Source organism: Drosophila mauritiana, chromosome 3R, assembly GCF_004382145.1.
Source record: "Drosophila mauritiana strain mau12 chromosome 3R, ASM438214v1, whole genome shotgun sequence".
Lineage (NCBI taxonomy): Eukaryota > Metazoa > Arthropoda > Insecta > Diptera > Drosophilidae > Drosophila > Drosophila mauritiana.
In genome coordinates this window covers 10,058,032-10,075,681 of record NC_046670.1, presented here as the reverse complement: position 1 = coordinate 10,075,681, position 17,650 = coordinate 10,058,032, and the positions used below count along the sequence as shown (strand labels likewise).

The 17,650-nt window shown below is 41.8% G+C and overlaps 1 protein-coding gene across 2 annotated transcripts in view; it reads right to left on the bottom strand.

The window, feature by feature from the left end:
- The window catches only part of LOC117145598, a 96,060-nt gene extending 79,483 nt beyond the window's left edge, over nucleotides 1-16,577 (bottom strand). Inside the window, exon 1 of one of the 2 annotated variants that reach the window (XM_033311311.1) lies at nucleotides 15,449-16,577. In XM_033311311.1, coding sequence (XP_033167202.1) covers nucleotides 15,679-16,407 — 729 coding nt within the window. In that variant the 5' untranslated portion in view covers nucleotides 16,408-16,577 and the 3' untranslated portion in view covers nucleotides 15,449-15,678. The remainder of the gene's footprint in view (nucleotides 1-15,448) is intronic. The other variant, XM_033311312.1, reaches the window with a different exon arrangement.
- Nucleotides 16,578-17,650: the final 1,073 nt, after the last annotated feature.

Sequence of the window (17,650 nt, the reverse complement as noted above, 5' to 3'; positions counted from 1 at the left end):
GCAGAAATACATGCATATAAAAATGGCAAAGTTGGGATTAGTTTCATCAAGGATAAGCCAAATGGCTGGACATGCCGGCCAGCCGGGCAGCCGAGCAGCATATAAACGAGCCAAGGAATAAGGACTCGGGCAACCGTATCCGTGTCCATTTCGTGTCCCGTGTCCTTCTGAGCATTTTGCTATTTGCGCGGAAAACTTTTTATGCAGTTGGCGTCGGTTGATGCTGGTAGTATTCTGGGCAGCATTACGTAAATGATTCCCCCCAAAAACCAGAGGATATGTGTGCTTGTGCCACCTTTATGGACGCACCATCTCGTCCCCGGGAAAATGTCATCTAAGCACGTTTGCAGGATCTGCATAATTTATGTTTGCATGTAGGTACGGCTGCTGGGGCGGATTACCCTAGAAAATTAGGTTTCCCATTTGATGGAGGACGCGGAGAGTGTCGCTCGTATAAAAATCCGACACGACCTGGCCGCCATCTTCATAACTCCGGGAGTGGTGGAGCGACACGTGGAGGTGGTTGGGTAGCTGTGTAGCTGGGTGGTGCATGCCCAAATGAATTTATATATATTTGTGTTCCCGTTTTATGACTAATATCCCGGAATATCTCTGGGCAAGGAAGCAGAGACACTATCCGCCAGCTATATCCCCAACTCCACGGCGTGCACACACGGTGGCATATTTTGCAGTGCTGTGAAAAATAAAACAGCAAAATAAACCCGGCCAGGCAACAGAAATAAAAACAAACAACAACAAAAAACAAGGGAAAAACAGTGAGAAAATAAGTATTAAAATTTGTTTTTCCAACATTTGTCAACGATGGTGCGATGGCGATGGCGATGACACGGGCTGACGCAAACCCAGCCTGCCACTGGGCGTCCGAAAGTTCCATCTCCGCCCCAACGCCCCTTTTCATCACGCTGCTGATTCGCCTTTCGCTATCTCCGATCCCTGGGCTCCTCCGCCCCCAAACAATCTCTATATCCCCGCGGTGTGTCATTGTCGTTGTTTGCATGTGACGAACTCTCCAAGTGCTCGTTGCCACCTCCGCCCCTTTCCGCACCCGTTCTCCACAACCCAGGAGCCCACGGGTCGCAACCGAGGCGCACAGTGGGATAAATAAGTTGCTGCTCCTCATAATTATGTTTATTGGAAATCATATAAATGGGATTTACATAGTGAATGGTATGTACAAAAATCATACGATTGTATGACCCTAGACGACACTTCGACTACTTTTGAGTGCTTACATATTTTTAATAATATTTTAAATGTTCTACCAAATCCTTCATTTTGAGCCACTGTCTTTTCCCCGCCGGCGGTTTTGGGACCGCCGCACAAGTTGCAGCTCTGTAGACACCGCGTGTACGGAGTTCTGCCTCGCTCCGGTTGGTCTGCCACTTGCCACTTGGCACTGGGAACTGGGAACTTGGGCAATGGGACCTGGACTCGGACGAGAGCTGGGACGGGTCGGAGCTCTTTGCTTATGCATGTCGCATGAGCAATAACAATATTTCCTCCGCTGTCGCAGTCGCTGCTTATTCGTTTCGATTTGCTTATTCGCATTTGGGTTTTAAGCTTATTTTTTTTCTTTTTTTTTTTGGTTCGGTGTGGATGTTTTTTACGTTTCTCATTCGCTTATTTGCAGGAATCATGATATGCACGGACACGGGGGAGTGAGAGTGGGAATGGGAACACATGTATTTGGCTTTACAGCGGGGGAAAATGAGAAAACAAAATTTAAAATTTATGTACATATATGTATATTACCATTCCTTATTCGTATCCAGACATGTGTGGGCCGGCAGTATCTGTATCTGTATCTGCGACTGTGACTGAATATGTATCTTGAATCTCTGGGTCCGTGCATTCCGTGCATATAGCCCTTCCCAGTCCCCCAAAGTCATATCCCCCATTCCCCTTCTAGACGCTGGCATATCATAACTTTCAGTCCCATTCTGTTCTGTTTGCCATAAATGAAATCCACGCGAATGCGACACGTTTCGCTGATGTTCAATGTTCGTAAATTGAAAACAACAAAAGCAAAATATTGAAATTTTCGCTGTGCCCTGAATATTGAGTTTGGTTTTTCTGAAAATATTACATGGGATGCGAGCGGCCATCAAAATTCGTTGTAAAATTACCAACTGCGGTGGCTCCCGGAAATGAAAACAACGAGATGACGCTAGTCTACAAACTTGCTGACGTGCTAAAGGGATTTACGTTTGGCCAAGAATTAAATGCAGTACGGGGTGGGAAAATAAATTCAGAGAAAATGTTGAACAAGTTGAATTGAACACGATTTTGTACGCTTTGTTAAACATTTTTGGAGAACTTAGCTACTGAACTTTTACCTTAAAGATAGAAAAGGTTTATTGACAACTGAATTCACATCTAAAGTGCAAGTTTTTCTCCCATGACGAACTTTGTTCTTTAAAAAATCACATTAAATAAATGGAGCTCTCGTTTAGATATTACAACACTAGATGTCAGCAATGCCGGCACTCTGATTCTGAGTCAATAATCCCCGCCAGTGGGGTGAGCGTTACATCTGCTGCCCGCATTTCAGAACCCCATCACGCGCTGCCCCCACTGACTCTGGAATGGGCCCACTTCGCCATTATCGCAACCCTTTGATATGTGAGAAGCGATTGGCGCAGACCGCTTATAGAAGCGAATGTCCCGCTAATTGAGCGCTTAGCCGATTGCATTCGATTCCCATTAAGAGGCGCAGTCGCAGAGCCGCGAGCCGCGCTCGAATTAAAATTGAATCATTATTGAAATTCGTTTGTCTGCGCTCCGTCCCTTTCCGATCGATCGAACCGAGCCGGGTTCATTAAAATGGATAGCGATGGCCGTTAAGCGGAGGGTTAAAGCCGTCCGTCCGTTCGACTGTCTGTCCGTTCGCGAGTATGGCCAATGGCGTCCGACTTGGCCGCTGAGTGTACATTTGCATTTGGCAAATTGTAAAAATTTAATTCGCATATCATGCGCGATAATCAGCGACGTGCATTATAAACCCATAAAATCGCAAAGCGCTGCCATAAATGTGCGGTAGGGTGGTGGGGATTGGGATGGGAATGGGGAAGGGGCAGGGGGAAGGCCGCGCCAATTGTCGCATTCGGTTGGCAGCGTCGATAAATATCCGTTTATATGGTAATTGTCACCGTGAGCTCGCTTCTAACTTTCTGCCCGTCCGCCTGCAATTTGCATTTCTGCACAGCTGCGAATGGCGAACTGAATATTATGCAGTCGGTATGGCAATGGCATATTTATTTTATTGCCCCGGTATCGGTATTCTGTAATCCCCGCCCGCCCTTCTTTAAATTTCGCATTAAATCTAGGACCAAAATGGCGGCACGGAGGCATAAAATCAGTGCACAGCGAAAAAACATGTAATGTATTATATATTCACCATTTGCAAATACATTGTTTAGATCAGAGCTCACAATATTTTTTCATTCTGGTAAGAAAATGAATAAAAATTAGTTAGTCTGCGTTAATAAAGTAAAGTAACGAACCTCTGATTAATACTAGTGAGTGTTTTCTAAAAGTGGAAAGGTGTGCGAGGTGCTGGATGAAGATGAAGGTGGATTTTCGGTTTAATTTTCATGTCCATTAACCAAGCAAAATGGATACGTTCGGCAACGAGCGAAAGGATAAGCGAACCGGCCAGGCATGTCCTGAATTTTGATAGACCGAAATTTGGGGCTCGAAGCTGGAGCCAATGCGGGTATAAATTCAAATAAAGTTTAACGAAGCCCATCCGCAGCCGGAGGTGGAGTAGGAGAAGATGAAGAAGAAGGAGTTCTCGGGACCGGGACTCAAAATTGGACGCGAGATTGTGATTGGGGCATGGCGGTAGGCGGCCATGAAAATTATCAAAGCGTGTTATTACGGGCAACGGAGCGCAACGCGATGCCAGCTCAAGTGGCTGCCTTCGAGAGGATAAACACGGAGCTGGAAGTGGATCTGGATCTGGATCGATGATGATGGAGAGGACGTGAGGGTGAGCAGCAGCCACTTGTGGTGGCTTCGGCATACATTTGGGTTTCCTTTTCTTTTTCGGGCCCATCACGCACGCAAATAATCAAATGGAACGCATCAAATTGGTGAAAGGGATAAAAAGTACAACAAAATGGTCTTCGATTTTTAAAAATACCCTGTGCCTCCATCCCGTATCCCCATCCACTTCCGCCCACTTTAGATTTCGTTGAGTCAGCCCACGGAATTTTGGCTAAATTGCTGCTCAGGTTATTCCTAAATGCCATCGGGGGTCGGAAGTCTCAATTGCCAACAGCGTGCACGGTGGAGCTATTTCTAACATTTTCAAATATCAAATCGTTTCCAAAATTTGTTTTCTTGAAATGTACTGTTCCTAGATATTAGGAAATAATAAATGAAAACCTTTTATAAGTAATTTTTATTAACTCATTTAGATTTCAACCGTATTCTACTTGCTTGAATTATATGAAAAGCTGTCCATTTATTTTAAAATGTACCCCACTGTTCCCATTTTCCGCCATTTTCCCTTAAAGTGCACGCCCAACTAATAGGTCGAAATGGGCGGAAATCCACGTGAAGAAGGCCCACTAGACGGGTAAGTGGATACGAGTGGCGACCCCGACTAACTCCATGAACTTCTTGCATGCCCAAATGTGAGCTCCTCACGTGCATGAGATGGAAAAGGGAACGCGGGATGGATTCGGGGAGTTGGGTTTCAATTTATCGCTCTGCCATCGCCGGATAAATCCCAGGAGCGGTTTTAGGGATTTTAAAAATAAAATTTACGGATTAAGTTATTGTTCGACGTACGTTAGCATGCCTGCATGAACTCCTGGGAAAAATCGGGAGTGGGCGTGACGGTAAGGTCGATTACGTTTTACAGCGCAGCATAAAAGTTGATTGAAAATGCTTATTAGATGCAAGATTAGATGCGATATGCATCGCAGACCGGCGGACCAGAGCAATCCTATTCGGGAATCAGAGGCGAGCATAAAACTCTGCAGAAGCTGCGACGTGAGCAAATTTGGCTCCGGATTTTATACTCCCTGCATTTGGGGGCGGGCGAACTTAATTGAAATGTCGTGGCGAAAACTGTAAAGTTCAGTTCGGAAAGCCAATGACGAAGGAAGGCCAAAAGGTGCGAACGCAAAAATTATGTATACAAAAATTTACAGCCGGCAGGTAATCTCATTAAGCCCGGATAATATTCCCACTCGGCGTGCGTCAGACCCAAATTGGACATTCTTTTCTAGACCCGAGCACCCTTCCTTAAAATATATATAAATAAATAACCACCACAACGTTGGCCAGAGGGGAAACAACAAAATCATTTAGCCCGCGCCGAAGTCCACAAAAAGTTGCTTTTGATAACACGGCTCATCAAAATTTTTAGCTACAAGAAAAACTTTTTAAAACAACAAATTTAAAAGAAAATGCCACACACAGCGTCCTCCTCGGCTGACTCGAATCCAAATCAAGGCCCTACAGGCCCAAAAAAAACCCATCTAAATGGTGAGTCGACAAAATGGTAAACGGAAAATAACGATGAGTGTGGCGAAGTTTGGATACTCTACTGAAAAGATTTTTTAATTCAAAATGTATAATTCTGACTTGAAAAAAAAGGAAAAATAAATAATACAAGTACAAGCAAAATTGACTATTACATTTACACTTTTACTTACATATACCGTATACTTCTATTTAAATAAAACATTAAGATCAGAAGTTTTTGTAAATTTTTCTTTAAAAAACTAATGTAACAAATGTAAGGCAGAGTATGATTTTTAGTCATCAGAGTAAAAGCTGAAACTCGTGCCGTGCCAATTTCATCAAAGATTCATAACAGAACAGCCGACGCAACTACCAAAACGAAGCAGAACCACACGAATTAAAGCGGATCCCACAAAAATCCACAAAAAACGGGCGTTAAGACCCAAAAAAGCGAAATATTCTTCTTTCCGGCTAGTTCGCTAGTCGGATGTTGGCTGTGTTGCGGCTTCCACCAGCAGTTAATAAAAAATGGACCATTTCGGGGCAGCGGGATCCTGGCAAAAAGTTGAATGGGAAAAGTTTCCGGCCTAACTAAAAGTGCGAGTTTATTAACCGCAAGTAATTTCCCCAGAAATTTCAGAAGGGAAACGTTCAGAATTCTTGAATAACTCGCCTTTAATACAAAGATATGTATAAATTCTTTTAAGCACAAGTGAAATTAATTTACAAAAATTAAGGCCCATCCCAAAATATGTTTCCTAATCGTAAAATCTTTATTTCCTGTTGTGAATGCTTAATTTCAGATTTTGAGTAATAGCTTATTAAAATGTATGAAAAACACTGAAGGTGTGACTTGACATTTCATTAGACTATTAAACAGAAATAAAATGTATTTACCAATTAATTTAAAACAACACAAGTTTTATGATATTATCGTTGGAAGGCAATATTCAATAACTGCTGGCCCCCATACTTAATTTTTTTATTGCAGTAAAAACACTACTTGCATGTTCTGCACTTAAAAATATTTGTATATGTTCAGTTTTCAGAGTCAGTGCCAACCAAATGACCTCGATTCATTCTTATCTAGAAAATGCCAAACAAAAAATTACAACTTAAAATACAATTTTGAATTTCTGTTCAATTAAAATAAAGTATTATAAAATCAATTACTCATATTGTAATAAATGAAGGAATACCTACAAATGCTGATATAATGTGTGGCTCTATTATTTTTCAGTGCACCCTAGCTAGCTGTGAAAACTCACCCCCTTGTGAAAACTCTCTGCCTCACGTAGTCGCTGAATGTGGCTAAAAGTAGAGCACCATTCGGTGGTGGTGGTTTCTCGTTCTTGGTCGCATCTCGATGGCCGACCCGTTTCCCTGTTACCCCTCCCCGTGCCATTCCATTTTCCATGGCTGCCGTGCGTTGCCATTGCCGTCGGAGCCAGAGTATCTGACAGATACACAGATACACATCCGTCGGCCGCCACAACGCATGCACAGTGCGGTGGCTTCTTGGGCGTGGCTGGAGCTGATGTGGAGCTACATCTATCTTTTCGACTAGTTTATGTAAGCGGGCTGCTTTCGGAGGGGCGACGATTGACGCAGGATTTGAACGGATCTGTTTTTTAGTTTTTTGGGTAGCATGGCCAAAGCCGCTGAATGATGTTGAACGGGCGGCCCGGGGCGCATTTGCCTATTTGCCGTAATGCCTGTCCCGTGTGTAATTTACGAGCAGCTCGACGTATGCTGTTGCGTAGGTGAGAACGGGGAGTACAGGGAGTACAGGGAGTACGGAACACGGGACTCCGGCTGCCGGGGCACGGATTTATGGGGGCATCATAAAACAATTAACAAGACCGAAACTCGTGCCACATAAATTTCTGCAGCTTGGCTCGTGGATTGCGGCTTGTGTTACATTTCACAGCGCTTATTATATTACAAGAATTGGAGACTGGTGTGAGAGTGGGTGACTATGCTTCTGCTTTTTTAATTAACCACACAAGATTTCTACTCATTTTCATATCGTAAACGTTTATCCAACTTAATAAGTCGTAAACGCCGCTGCGACGGCCTCTAACAAAGTTTCTGTTTTGGTAGCAAATACCCGGCAAGCGAACGTGCATGTGTGCGGGATTTGGCCAACCGCTGACTCCGCAGGTGAAAGCCCCTGGAATGGCGCATCCTGTACCGCTCCCCCATCCCCCATCCTACTCCCCCTGGTAACCCCTGCCTTTCCATATTTTTCGCCCGTGCCTCATCGCATATGCAGGCGATTACATGACAACGCGGAGGAAATGAAAGAATACGTTTATAGCCATACAGAAGTCAGCGCATTGCCGACAATGGGCGGAATTGAATGTCAAATGTATTCATGGGTATCGAATGATATTGAAACAATCTTTTAGATAAAGTGGTCACTATTTTCTTAAAAAGTTACCTTATTTTTATCATAAGTTAATGACACATCCTATTATATATAGACTAGCCACATTTAATACACTTCAAATAAAATAAAATAAAAAATGATAAAATGCTAACATACTGATTTATCCATCCTGAATCTGATTTTTCAATCAGCACCCATTGTGCGATTTCAGTTAATTTCGTAACACTCAAACTGCCAACTTAAAAGTGAGCTCAAACCTCGTTCAATATTCATTGCCGGCTCCTGCTGCTGTTGCTGTTTTTGCTCCTGCCGGAAAGTGGAAGTATTTCGGAGGGGCTGTGGCTGCAGCAGGTGCTCATGCAGCTTTTTGTTCCAGCACCTGACAATATTTTTTTAATGACAGCGATTAAGGCTCCGCCCTGTGGCCCCCGGACGTCGCCACTCGATTTAATTAAGTCGTCGCTCTGCTCCGCTCGAGATGGGCCACGCCCCTCCGGAATGCGAACTCGTTCCTCGATGGGCGGGTGTCATTTTTTGCTGATTCCATTGTTTACCTAATCTCTGTTTGCACAGCGACCTCCCCAAGTTGTCTTTGCCCCGTCAGCAGTTCCGAGTCCTATGGGGTTAAAAGGGGTTAAAGCAGCACCCCACGGCACGCACACACTCATTCTTTTGAAGTCACACAGATACACGGGTTGGGGAGCCATAAAGATACACTAACACACACACATGCCAGTGGACGATACTGTCAACATGTTTGTTAATGCCATTTTGGAATTAACAAGTTCTGCCAGATAAACTTTGAATTTCATTCCAGAGCCGAGATAGAATTGGCATGCGTTGTGTTGTGTGTATTGGCCATAAACTGCGTAGGTTACGTGGCCATATCCTGCTAACCCTTTAAAGTCCGGGCCATTTCACCGACGATTCTTTTGAATATCGCTTTCGGCCACTACGATCGCTGATCACCCACTTTTAGTTCGGTTCGTCTGCTGTTCGGTTGTGTTTGAAGCCATAAATTTATTTATGATGCCATTAAATCATCATTATTGTCCAGGCGACCTTGAGCCAGTAGGCTGGCGGGGCAGAGAGGTTTTTTCTCACCCATTTCGAGACACATTCCCTTTCTTTTCTTTTCTGTTCTCATTTCATTTCTTTTATTTGCCTTTTTACTGTTGTCGCCTTTTAATGGTGCGTTTTCCTTTTAAGCCTTCTGCTCTGTTTGTGTTTGCCCGTCACTCTTTATTTCTTTCTTTTTGCCCTTGCCTTAATTGGGTCAGCGATTCTGTGATTTGACTCAGCAAACGGCCAGCTAATTGCTCAGAAGGTTAGCAAGTCGAGTTAGAAGAAAAACAGTGTCAATCTCTTAGGAAATAAAATTCCGCTATGTCCACAGCTCAACAGTTCAAAATACAGGTAAGGTGTAGTAACTTTTAATTGCCCTTATTATTTATGTACATGTTTATAAAATTTTACAAGAAACTTGTTATATCTGATATTTTTATATTTTTGTTGAAGAATAGCCTAGCTATACAATTATTTTTGCTAATTTGATCTAATTTTATTTACCATGAAATTATTATTAGTCCAAATAACAACTTATGTTTTCTTGGAATTGTTCCTCTAGCTACCTACCCCATTCATAATTAATAACGCAGATATATTCAACGAAAGTGAACCCTAATTGGAGCAATTTTCCCATGGAGACATAAACGGAAAGCGCAGGGACTCATTGACTTTTACTGCGGCCCGATATGAGTTTTCCCTGCTCTCTATTTCGTGGATTGTTTTATTTTTGTTGCGAATTTTCAGGCTGATAAAGCAATGGAATAACGCGCACGAGTAGTTTTGCTTTGACTTTCCTTTCGCCGCTCGGCAGACACCATTTTCTTGGCTGTTTGTGTAAGTTTTCCATTTGGATAATGGAAAAAGGCCATTTCATGCCATTTGCCTTACTTTGGCCAGCGGTCGGGGGCAATTCGAAGCGCACTATTTGTAGAGGCTTGCTGCTAAGTGGGCGCGGCGCCACATCTAGCTCCACTTGAGCCATGCCCCAAATACAGAGAGAATCATATATTATTTTTAAGAAAATACGAACAACATTCTTGTATTAACAATTAGAAATCCAAAATAATTTTACTCGATTTAATTAAACAATTAATTAATTTAAACGAAACAATTAGATTATTCAGGGAATATAAAACTGCCTAAAATTTGCCAGAAAAGGTTTGCAATTGATACTTAAGTTTTCTTTCTGTGCATCGCTGGAACCACTTTGAGGATGGTTCTTCTGCCCACTCCCCAAAGGCGATGTCTTTTCCTTTGCTCTTTTTACATTTGCAAAATGAATTGTAATGAAGTGGAATGGGGCGTGGCAATGGCCGCCCGTCGAGCGAGTACACCAACAATAAAATCATATTCGTCGGGCGCCAGCCATAGCTGGCATATAATTTTTGCGCAAAAAGTCGTTTACAGTGTCTCATGCGCTCCACTTGCTCGGGGGTTCAAGATCAGAAGAGGGGGTCGCGTTGTTTGCCACTGCTTTTATTGGTGTTATTAGCTTGAAAGCACTCTAATAATGGTCGCCTTCTGATGTGGGGCACTTAATGGGTTTCAGGTCAGCAGTCGCATAATGCGAATCACAGATTTCCAGCGGAGGACGAGAGTCCAGGCCCAAGGACCATCATCGAAAGCAGCCGATAAAACTTGATTACCAGCGGCTAGAGAAGGGAACGCGGAGCCAGCGGATCGTATTGCAAATGGAGCAACATGCCGCCATTCGCCGATTTCAATATTTTGTAAAAAAAAAATATAATATCATTCTGCTGCCATTCAACTCGCGATGATAAAGCGCGTAAATCAACGCGAATTTATGGCTCAAACAAGTTTTTCATTGGCTCCGAACGAGAAAACAAGTCCGTAGCACTGTGGATGAAATCTCAAATTTGTTTAAGCAAATATCGCCCCTGGTGGTCCACAAATTACATGGTTCAATTTACAAGATTGGTTTAACTAGGGGTGGTTAGTGAGAGCATACTACAGTTATCAACCAACCTACTTTTTATTCTTAAAAGTTACAGATCTTTATAGCATTTAATTAAACATATCATTTTTATAAACTTCCAATTTCTAGAAATTTAACGAAATTCAATAACAGAATAGAAATGTGCGAAATGTAAATTTTAACAATAGAATTCTCTTAATGTTAGAAAAACAACCATTGTCGCAAGCTAAAATAGGCATTTCTTTGTCATTTCCACTGTGCCAAAAAGCTCTTGTTTTACCCAAATGAATTCTTAATTTTATTGATTTCACAGTGTCTTAATTAATGAAAACCATGTGTGATGATCAGATAGAGAGCGTAAATCCGTAACACCTGGATTTGGCATTAAAAAAAAATAAAAGATGGAGTCACAATGCGTGGGGCCATTAATAAGAAAAAGAACTAAAATATATTCAAGTGCAGATGGCTACTCGTACGCATCGAATATGATTAACTTAAGAATTTATGACTTCCTCTCGATTAATTTGACAAGCGAATTATGCCCACTGACGAGGGTCCTTCCAAGAGAATCTCAGAACAGAGTGCACTTGAGAAATCGGCAATTGAGAGAAGCCATTTGTCAAACAAGTTTTGATATCGAAAAACAGGCATCCATTTTTGAATTCCCCATTCCTGCGGCGGAATCCATAAAGATGCGTGGACAAGTGCCTCACTTGAACCGGGAATTTCAATTTGTAATCAGTTGAGGTTTTGATTTCTGGTTTGTTTTAGAATTCCAGACCCGTTGCCATCCAAATTTATCGGCTACTTGACTTTTCCAACGAACCTCTTCCTGATGTCTCACTTGAAAGTAATATCTGAGTCTTTGCCATATAAATAATAGTTTTGCTTCCCGACTTCAACGGCTGACAATTTGTTTAATTAATATCTCATTCAGAATTTATATTCCCAGTCAAAAATTTGTAGCTCTAATAGTTTGCCACACGTGTTTGGTTTTCCGTTGCCGAGTTTTCCAAGTTCAAATTTTTATGTGGGCCATAAATCAATTGGAAAAACATGCGATAGCAACCAATTTTAATTTGTGAAATGGAAGTGAGTTTGACATAGCTTCCATAAATTATTATGTTAGGAATGAGAAATTAGTATAAGGATAAGATGACATCTATATGAGCTCATTACGGAATAAGATGGAATCTTGTTCCTAAATCTGGTTGGTCTGCATATTGGAGGGAATTTTCTTCAATACTTTGAATGCTGCTTTGGAATGTTTCCTACGGCATTTTTCTGCTCAGAAAACAGAAATCCATATCGACGTCAACGCCAACCAGCACCAACACAAACACATTCAAATAAGACTCACTCATACAGCGGCAAACTGTGAAAGGCATTTGTGTTGGTGAGCAAGCGAAGAGTTCCATTCTCTGCTTTGTAAGTAGGAAGAGAGAAAGAGTACTTTAAATTCCCACATTCCCGCCTTGCAGCGCCACCTGGCCTTGGTAATGTAGAACTAGGAAGCATATCACCAACAACAGATGTCGCTCGCCGACGGTGGGCATGTGCGTCAAAACGGGTAAAAAATGTTCGATAATTTTCGATGGCTCGATTGAACACACAATAAGACAACAGTTTTTATATTTAAAAATCCTACTAACTCATACTTAAAAAAGGTTACCATATATTTAAATTCGCCATATTAACTTGATAGTTCAATGTCATCATCTCCTTTCTAAATCATTCTTAATATTATTGCAACTAATGAACGGAAAATGTTTGCATATATAAAAAATGTTTTTGTTTGTCATAATTTTTTCATAAATTACAGTTTAATTCGTATTATAAATAAATTTGAATTCTGTTCTGATAACTGGAGTACTAGTTCTGCAAGTACTGTAGTAGAAGTTGATGGTATTTGAAGAATTTGTTTGTTTTAATATAATATATTCAGGACTAGAATTTGGACACCGTACACACCAAGCAAAGGGTCACGCACTGGTATCCCAAAGCCGGCTAATCATTTTATTGTCTTTAAGCATAGAATCTAAAAAAGTTTAATTTACAAAACCAACATAATCAAACACCAACACAGATTAATGATTATACAGGAAAACAACAGAGTTAACAAACGATTATTTATCATTTACTTTATAAAAAACTTGTAAGTTATATTTAAATATATGTATGAGTGAAAGACAAAACAACAGCTTTTTTTAACATTTTAGTTTACATTTTCCTTTGAAATGAAATGGTATCAGTTAAAATTTGTATAAAAAATAAAACCAATTTGTATTTTAATACGAATATCAAACATGGAAACTTACAAAAGTTCTGTATTAATTGTGCCTTTAATTTTCTGCACCGTTTGTTAAGCTTTGTAAAAAAATATTAATTTACAAATTTGAAATTGGGGGAGCAGCATACCCTGTTTTCAATTTGTAAGTTAATTTTTAGTTTGCCGACGCATATTTATATATGTATTTAATGAAAAAAGAATTTTTAACAAAAAAGTATATCTATAACAACCTAAATTTCACATACAATTGCTAGTAGCTGAGTTGAAATCACAAATATTAGTTATCAGTTATTTTCAGGAAAAAAAAGATTAAAAAGACATGCGGGCACTAGATATTCCGGGAACTGTCATGGACATCCGATATCCTAAGGGTTCAATTCAATTTCCAGCTCAGTCTGTCTCCTTTCCACCCGCCGCGGGAAGCAAGGGTCGGTTTCGAAACTCACCACGGCACTCCAAGCCCGTGGTGAGCTAACGGCTCTTGGCTCCGCCCATTTTATAATGGCCTCTGATGGCAGAGCGGCACATGCGCAGTGCCAGCGAAAATGGTGGCGAAAGCGGACAGAGAAAAGTGGTGGAAGGAGAAAACTGGCAGGGACAGGATTTTCAGGCTTTTCCGTCGCTGATTTTCATTTGGATAAATTTATGGAAATGAGCTGGTGCGCTCAATATGGAAACGACAACAGTCTAGGCAGGCAATTAAAAGCTGAATGGCTTTATGATATCTCATGGGTGCCGCGGCCTCCAACTCCGGGACTCCAACACGGGGGCTCCAGCTCCGGGAAAAATAAAGGGACCGACTGGCGTTTTATTGTCTCGCTGCAGCGCATTGCAACATGTGGCATTAATTATGCGGCGATAATGTCTTGCTTTGTTGCCAAGAGTTTTGGCCTCTCTTTTATGAAAGTGTCGGAATAAATTACATTATTTTTGGGCCGCCTGTTTCGCGGAACTGATAAGAAAGATGTCCCCGGGAACCAAACCCTTAAATTGATACAAACAGAAACGTAACCCACATCTCTGGGTGCTCTGGGCCCTTCGAATTTAATGAGCGTAGGCGGTGGTGACACGATTGCCCTCATGTGTACCGTACACATGTCTTTCCATTTATGTTCTTCTGAAACATATTCCCATTAATTTTCGCCGCCATTTGCCGAAGGGGTCTCAGCACGCGCTTTTCGTGGGTGGATGACTTTCCCCCGTTCGAGCAAAAGGGGCCAATTAAATCGTGACAGAACAGCATTCCACACGTCATCAATTATGGGATTTATGTATTCATTGGATCTTCGATTCGAAGAGCAGGAAGTACCATATGTTGCAGTTACATCATCGCCCATCTCCAGCCGAGCTGCTCTAGTTTCTCCAAACCCTTTTGTTGGATCTCCGACCGGGAATTATCCACGGTCTCGAACTGTCCATTGTTCGGACCAAAATATTTTGAGGCCCGAGCTGCTGTAAACTGTTTATGATGTGGTCATAAATGGTCCGCCTTCACGCTTTCCCCGGGTCAAAAAATTTCTACGCCTTTAAACTATGTCTACAAGCCCGTGTGCCGGATTGTCATCAGCATAATCCTGCCGATCTTGGCCGCATTTTGCATCACCCTCACCGCGGGTCTCTTTTCGCACTTTCATAAATCATTCCGTCCAGCAATAGAACCCTTTAACCGATTTTTACCTGTCTGACATTCAAATGTTTTCATTCCGGAAAATGTCAGTAATATATTCATTCGAGCGGGCGTCCTTTCTGGAGAAACCCGAAATAGTGATTTCTTTCCAAAACAAAATAGAATTGGGAGTAAAATGGCCAAGAGCTTTAATAATACGTGACACGTACAAAAATAAACACGTTATGGTGTTTTTATATGAAAATTTGTTAGTTATTTGTTGTTAGCTTGGCTATCAAAAAAATTTGATACAAAAAAGCCAAATTAAACAGAATAATTTAAAGTTGATATAATATTATAACAAACTTATAAACAGTATTACGGAAATCAATTTAAATAACTAACTTTTACTTCTGCTATATCGATTTCAGCCAGAAAAGATCAATCGTGATATCAAGCATAAAGTGTTCAGTACGCAATAGTTCATAGTTCATTAGTTCATGTTTTCACTGCGATTTTACAGAAATTATTTAACGAAATGAAAAAATTACAAATTAGGTTTACTGCTACACCAGTTAAAAAACATTTCGTAAGGCTCAATATGTGTATTTAAATAGAAAGGTGGCTTAGTTCTAGTTCTAGCTTATTTCTACTTACCGGAGACATAATAAGTAAGGAGCTCTTCAATTAGCAAACTTTGAGGCGGTTTCCGTTTCTCCGTTGGGCCGAGGACTATGCTCTAGTATACATATTTTAGCAGCACCATAATTCAGGGCCGGTATTTACGTCTCGTGTGTCAGAAGCGGAGGCCACAAATCACTTTAATTGAAGTCACGCCCCGCAAACTCAAGGGAGCCGGTCCAAAAGCTGCACCACTCACTGTCCCTTCAGCTGCCAAACCGCAAGGCGGAAATGCTGGCAAATACATTTTTGACCAGGTTTTTCATATCCAATTGTTTTCTCAAGTCGCACACGCGAATTTGTAATCCACATTCACAATTGGCCAACCGAACGCGCGCGGATTCGGATTCGAATGCATATGCGGACGCGGGGTCAAAGTGCTTGTTCTTTGTCATTATTATAATTAATTTTGGTATTTTTGGCAACAAACGATGCCGAACCGGCTCTTTTTGATTTACAGCCACTTCTTTCATTTTCTTTATATACTTTGGGTAGACTTCTCGTATACTTTTGCGTTCCCATCTGCAGCGTTTTTGGCTTTTGTTGTCGGATTGGTGCACAATTGGTGCAACGCCGCCGCCGCCGAAGACAAAGGCCGTGGCTCCGGTACCCACAGTCAGACTTCGAATGCGACTCCAGGAACTCCAGGAGCTCCGCAGGACAATGCCCACCGAACGGGGAGCAGGACGAGTGGCAGCAAGTAGTCGTCGTTTGAGCTCCGGGCGACGCGACGGCGACCTGATGGCAAAGTGTCCAAAAAATAATATTTGCTGTTCACTTTGACACAAGGCGCGCTTGGGTTCGTTCCGTTCGTTTCGGTTGCAGCGCAGTCGACGCAGATACAGATATATAGATACATAGATACAGATATACCGAGGTGGTTGTCGAGGAGATGCCGGCGAGGTTGTGAGGCTCTGAGGATGCGAGGTGAGCATGGCACAAAAACAGAGAACTCAGAACTGAGCATCGAGAACTGAAAACTGAGAATCGAGCATCGAGCAACGAGCAACGATAGACCCCAGAAGGGCAGAAGTGGGAAAGAAAGAACGCCAACCAGAAGGTCGTAAACCCGTGCCGCGCTGCCACGATGGCAACACTTGCGAGAACGCCAAGGAAATGAGAATGAGAATGCCGAGCGAAGACCCAATGCCAAAAGATGAAACGCCAAGAGAAGCGGCGGCAAAAGGCAACGCGGTGGGTCATAAAACGCGCGTGTATCTTTCCTCTCTTTCGGCCGCATTAGCCCCGTCTCACTCGCTCCACGGACACAAGCACGGTGAAAACAACCACCCGAGAATCCGACACATACACACTCTGGTACATACTTACTACACCGACTCATGTCCAATCATTTTATATACGCCATTTGCTGTCTGGCGCAGATACATTTGTATCTTTATGTGCGAAACAAGTCCCAGGCCCGTTCCGTCGCTCAACCCGAAAACTGAATCTGAATCCGAAACTAAACATAGACCGAGTTTTGAGCCAGAGGCTGACGACATCGACGAGTCAATTTTGAATTCCAGTTTCCCAGCACGGTGGTTGTTGCGGGCTCTAATCATTTGATTGTTATTCCTTCGGCATTCTGCTCATCTGACTTCTTCAACCCCCAATGGCCTCTGAATCCAAACTGGGGTTCGTCCGGGCGCTTATCTTTTGATTACCAGATCGAATCGTATTGAATTAGGTACATATTTTCAGCCATCCTCGGGCACTTTGAGACAACTTTTTACCATTACCCCGCATATGCCGCGAATTCGACACGGATCCCTCGGGTAAAAGGTGTTCTAACCAACAGCAGATCAAATCCAGATCATAAGTGATGGAAGTTTACAATACAATACAAAAATATTTTTTGAAAACTGAAAATGAAGATTTATTAAGCTTCTTTTGAAATTGTCCGATTATGACAATTGGCTAAGGAAAAATTACGATTTTTTAAACTATAAATATACAAATATTCCTATTCCTATTTCCTATTCAAAAGTTTCCAACAAAACATCGTAATATCTTATTGTATACCCGGATTCACTTGCGTCTCCGTTTTATACTAGCAAAATATTGTTTTTTAAAAAACTATTTTAGCACAACGGAATAAAATTAAACGAAACTTTTTGTATCCGTAGAGAATATAAACTTCCAAAATAAATTTATAAAATTTATTTCATTTCTAATATT